This window comes from Lygodium microphyllum, chromosome 15 (assembly GCF_053477565.2).
Source record: "Lygodium microphyllum isolate KBCC chromosome 15, Lygodium_microphyllum_v1.1.10, whole genome shotgun sequence".
Classification (NCBI taxonomy): domain Eukaryota; kingdom Viridiplantae; phylum Streptophyta; class Polypodiopsida; order Schizaeales; family Lygodiaceae; genus Lygodium; species Lygodium microphyllum.
In genome coordinates, this window is record NC_141149.1 from 150,780,680 (window position 1) to 150,786,679 (window position 6,000).

Consider the following 6,000-nt stretch of genomic DNA (forward strand, 5'->3'; position numbering starts at 1 on the left):
TTCAATTTTGAGCACACATCCCGAGATGAGTGTCAAATCCTAATTTCTACTGCAAATAGGGTTTATAGTAAAGATTGGCCTTCACCTTGCTCCTTGAAAGACAATTTCGGACCCAAATCTAATATTGTTTAGCTGGCCTCCTGAATCTTCTTCAATTCCTCAATTTCATCTATTGAAATTCAAGTCCTAGGCCCTCAATTCTAAGCATATATCCCGAGATGAATGTCAAATCCTAATTTTTGCTATAAATAGGATTTACAGCGAAGATTGACTGAAATCTCTTCTTCTCATTGCTCAAACTGCTAGAAAATATTGAGATAACTTGAGAAATGATTGGGGAGATGAGAGAGACTATTGTAGAGAGAGAAATTTAATAGTTTCATAGCAAGAAGCGCTGAAAAGCTATTACTACCCTACTCAAACAGCCATGGAAGCTATCACTTGCAGCTTAGACCCACGAGAAAGACTGTTGTTCCCCTCCTATATACTATCATCTGCACCAAAAGAACCTTGGGCTGCTATCACCTGCTCTTGGAGAGCTCCAAGCTGCTGTCATATGCGGTAGGACTAATCCTTGGTGGTTCTCCTTAGTGGCTGCAAATCACATCAACAATCTCTCCTTGCTCTCTAACAACCTTTTTTTCTCTCACGATAACTAGAATAGACTTCCACTAACCCCCAAAAACGTTTTTACTACTTGCATGGGCAAGTTTTGCCAAGTGAAAATCTTCTTATCTCATTTTTTAGCATTATCTAACCTATTAAATTAATTTCTAAAATACTAATTTTAAAAATTAATATAATAATTATTACAGTATTCAAAAATTTAATTTCACTAGACAATAATTAAATTGGCTAGACATTTTTGTCTTTCAAGTATCCTTGAGCAATTATTTAACCTTAGATTGATATTAATTAATTAATTAATACCTAGTCTCTAATGTTACCACCACTGACATTAGTAGCCAATCAATTGCGACTCAAGTCTAACATCGAATATCACCTAGTACTTGTCAAGTATAACTTATTGCAACTTTTGTCTTTCACAATTGATATCTCAAGATCTTAGGTCTCACATTGTCAAATAATTAATTTGTATCTCACATGTACAAGTGACATTAACACATTTGATTAACTTTTAATCAAATGCTAAGCAAAGCAATAAGATTTCACCTCCTTGTGACAAAAGCCCAAAACATCAATGGGATTGGTGCCCGATATTGTTACTAATCAACCCAATGATTATACTACTGAGTTGTGCAAAGCGTGGGATAAAATTAGCGATCAACATGCATTGATATTCTTTGATAATGATGCACAAGTCAACTTCATCTCTCTTAACATGCCAACTCGTCTAGACATTAGAGAGGATAGGATGGGACTCATGGAAAAAGTTGAAATGGCATATAAAGGCCATACAAAGCTCATCACACCGCTTATTGGAAAGCTTCAGTCGCATATACAAGGATATGTAAACAGCAAAGAGTTATTTATTGCTTCACTTAAGGATTGTGATGTGTTGTTTGAAATGCCATGGTGCCATCAAATGTATGCAATGATTGATTCTCGTACAAAAGATCACTATTCAACATAAAAAAAAGACACTCGCACTTGATGTAAAGTTAAAAGAAAAATTTGTCCATGTTGTGTCTGCTGTCATTTCTTAAGTAATGAAAAATCATCTTTCAATGTACTTGATTTTTACTGAGGCTTAGAATAATAGTGAAAATGTTGGAAATATGTCTAAGTTAGAAAAGGATCGCATGTCATTTTTTAAAATGTATGTTGATTGCTTCCCTTGATCGCTTCCAATGCAGCTATTACCTAAAAGGCTTGAAAAAAAGTGGGTATCATTAGATACACATTAGACTGGAGAATATGCCTAAGACAACTTTCAAGTCATCTTTTGGATTATATGAGTTTCTTGTCATGCCTTTTGGACTCAAACTCCAAAATTTGAAAACTATTCCACTAACTAGTCTACCCCCATAAAGGTGATAAAATGGTTAATAGAAAGCTTCTTCTTATTTAAACACCTCTTACCTTCTTATTTTTGTTTGTTTTTATGGAGGTGTCACACACGCACTCACTTTTTTAGAGAGTAGTTATAATGTGATAGGAACAATCCCAAGGTGCCTTAAAGCCACATGAGACAGCACACACACACACACACACACACAAACTGCAATCTAAATGATGCTCAAGTTGTCATGCCTTGTTCTAGGATAACATATGCTTTTTGAAGAAGAGGTAGAGGGTCCATCATCATTACAAACAGTCTACCTTTATATCTGACCCTATTGTCTATAAGCTGCTCATCCTTTAGGATTCCCTGCTTCGAATCAGCATCTGGATCTGCAAAATCTAGGTATATGTACCCTTCCCTAAATCCAACAATAACTTCTCTACTTAGTAAGAGGATGGTCACTCAATGCCAAGCCAGTAGATAGTTCAAGCGAAGGCTAGCCAGTGAATGTACAGAATAATCAAGATAGCATCCAAAGCATGCACACTTCAAGCCTCGTACACATAATCCACAGTTCAAGTTACTTAAACATAGGTGAGTAAAACCCTTACTCTTGCAGTGGCACGCTTATGCGGCCGATAAGTCTGACCATCTTTATTCTCTCCGTACCAATAAAACGTCTTGGTTTCTTCAACATAGAGGATTCCACCTCCATGAGCTTGAATCGGCTTGCCTTCTGTATCGTGCCATATCCTACCTGGATAGAAATAGTACTTGTCATCGTCCGAGCACTTTAAAGGATCTATTGCCAAACCTTTGTCTGGAAAATACAAGTGCCTTCGTATTGAAGAAGCATTCACAAAATCGTCAGCTGCTGAAATATGTCCAAGTTTGCGATGGCCAGATATAGAAGAGCCTGGCCTTCGTTGCGGTCTTATGTCCATGAACCTTTCTTCAAAGTACTTCCCATATATTGGCTGGCGTCTTGTTGGGACTTCAAAATCTGGCACCTGTGAATAAGAAGGGTATAGGGATGTATACAAATGCAGAAGAAGAATCCATGCAGCCAGGATCCAGATGATGGCAGCGACAGAGCACCTGCTGGCAGCACTGCATGCTAGCATGGAGCCTTTGGCAAACTTGTGAACCATCATGTGCTCAGTGGATTCCGCTCCACTCCCAACTGAGACCTGAAGAGTCTTTCACGTGGCACTCAGACTGTAGAACAGAACCATGGGAGGCGATGGGAGAACCGAATAGAGTTCTGACATTCCTGCGGCACGAGCCCTTTGCATACACATTAGGTTCAGATTCAAGGCCGTAAAAACACCAAAGGAGGCAATCATTTCTTTCTGTGGTCTGTACAAGGTCGTTTCAACATGCGTGGTATTGTTTCCTTACCTCTCAACACAAACGCTTATTTGTCCTGAATTTTTGAGAATCAGAAATTACTTGAGAATCAGATCCGCTCAGAAGCTTTCCTCGCCCCTACCTTCCGAGGATTTGTGAGACTCTCTCTTGATGTACCAGCATTGCTTCCTTGCGCCATGCGGAAATGAGGAAATTTCTGTCCTGGTGGCAAGAGGACCTCGACGGCGCCTGGCTATCTGTTCTGGTCTATGACTGTCTTGGCACAGAAAGATCCCTTTAAGAGAGCAGGCACCTGTCTATCTGTTCTAGTCTGGGCACAGAAAACTTCCTTCTAAGCTTCGTTGGCGAATGCAGTGCGGAAGAGGCGAGACACTCCCACATGCATCGAAAGAAGCTCGGTAAAGAGGAAAAATCAGTTGCTCGCAAGAATAGTATTACGAGGCAATGGCAGCAGCACAGGCAACCCGGAAGCGATGAGATATGTGGAGAGTCTAGAGAGAAAAGGAAGTCTGAAGGAGGGCTGCTGATGACAGCGGTCAGAGAGGGGGCTCCTTCATAAAGAGAAACTAATCTCTTTATACTCTAAAAGAAAGTGCTATCACGTTCTGCAGTTTAACGATATTTCAGAGCAGTGGCCACACGTGGACTCCAGAGGAGTCAGGATGCTTAATGATTAGGTTTCCAAGATCAACAATGTGATTCTTTTCTTCCCTCAATGGAATGGCAGTTTATTAGAGTATGCCATTCATTGCGGTTCTTCTTCAAAAGATTAACCTCGAGAGAGCCTTTTTTTTGTGCTACAACCTCTTCAAAGGACAATGTTGCAACACTCTCTCCCATTGTGTCAAAAAATTATCAAGCCATGGGGATCAACAAACTCCACCTATCACTTATGGGGGATGTGCTCTTCATTGGATCATAGCTCCAAAAATTAGAGGATCGCTAGTTTAGAAGTAATATTCAACGGGGGCACTCATTTCATTTGGGGGGACAATTGTTTACTTTCACATCTACCCTAACACTTGTGCTTACTTTAGTAGAACCCTCTAAATAGCCCTCGTATAGAAAGTTACAATACAAAAAGGACCTCAAATTGGCATGTGTTGATTCTCCGATTATTGCCATGTCACTCCATGCATAATAGAACTTTCAACCTTTTGAGAGGCAAGGGGCAAGGTTAATGGTACTTGATGATACCATGGAAGGATGCCAAGTAAGAGTATCACATAGCTAAAAAGCAATTAGCCAAGTTGAAAAATAAGACCCTCTTAGACTTGTGCAAACCCCTACTTTTGCCAATCTTAACAGTAAACACGTATGCAACTCTTACCCATATTAAGTGCACATTCAAATTTCAACCAAAATTCAAAAGCTAATGGGCTTACGAGACGCACCATAGTGTGAGCTTACATTTTTGAAGTGCTTCAAAATTTCTTAAACTTTAGAGGTATGCGAACCAAAAGATAGAAATTTGCTATGAAGTGATGAGTATGCATAATGTGATGAAACATATTATGAACTTATATGTTGTGAGTATAGGGACAAGAGAACTTGTCATGTGAAGTGCTTTTCACATAAGGAGGGACCAATCTTATGCATGCATATTGATGTGACTTCTCTCAAACAATGTTATGGATCAAAGGGAGGTTTACAACATCTAGGAAAAGATGTAATTAGCAAAATTAGACAACCAAGAAAGCCAACACAAGTTACTGAGTAGCTTACAATCGCATTTTTTGTCTACTCGCCCAGTAACATTTGTCTCATATTATTACTTTGTGACACATGGCTTGATGCATCTACTTATCTCTCTTTTTCCACATTAAATTGACCTTCCATCACCCTTTTTGTGTGTTCACACATGCTTCTAAATTATTCAACTAACGATTCTAAAAGTTGCAATGTGCCTCAATTATCTTTATTTCATGGTATCTCGAACACTTAGAAGTACCTGTGTTCACACATACTTCTAAATTATTCAACTAATGATTCTAAAAGTTGTAATGTGCCTCAATTATCTTTGTTTCATGGTATACATAATGCTTTTTCATGGACAAAGTGACGAAAGCAAAAACTCTAAGAGAGATGTAAGATTCTTAAAGCTAGCATGTTAACAAGTACAACTTCATGTTTTGCACAACAAGTACATCTTCACCTCAAGGCATGAATTGTTCTTTCTATAGTAAGCTGCCCTTTCCACAATGATATGGAATGCTTTCAATGCACAAAGTCACACATGCATTACAAGTGTGCTTGCACATTAAGCCACACTTCATCAATAATGCCTCTCTCTCTCTCTCTCTCTCTCTCTCTCTCTCTCTCTCTCTCTCTCTCTCAAAAGCAATCTTTAGATAACTAAGCCCAATAAATGATCATGCCAAATTGAAAAAGAAACTTGAGCATGAGCAATCAAAGTCTAAGAAAACAAAATGTACATTTAAGAGCAAAGATACCTATAGGTGGATTCTACTAGTGTGAGTCCATGTTACCAAGTTATGAGCCATGTGAATGGATGAATTCAACTATGGCAACTTGCATGTTATACGGTGGTTGAAGTTAACATAGAACTCTCAAAAATGGGACATACCCTACTCAACAGAGTTAACACTATGTGGACAATATTTATTGTTTGGGCAACTATGTAGCAACATTCCATCTCTCTC

General features: G+C 38.8%; 1 protein-coding gene across 2 annotated transcripts in view; it reads right to left on the bottom strand.

Annotated features, from left to right (window-relative positions):
* The window catches only part of LOC148025220 (uncharacterized), a 34,256-nt gene extending 30,357 nt beyond the window's left edge, over positions 1-3,899 (bottom strand). The window contains exon 1 of one of the 2 annotated variants that reach the window (XM_087695015.1): positions 2,578-3,899. In XM_087695015.1, the coding sequence (XP_087551141.1) occupies positions 2,578-3,120 (543 nt within the window). In that variant the 5' untranslated portion in view covers positions 3,121-3,899. The remainder of the gene's footprint in view (positions 1-2,577) is intronic. The other variant, XM_087695016.1, reaches the window with a different exon arrangement.
* Positions 3,900-6,000: the final 2,101 nt, after the last annotated feature.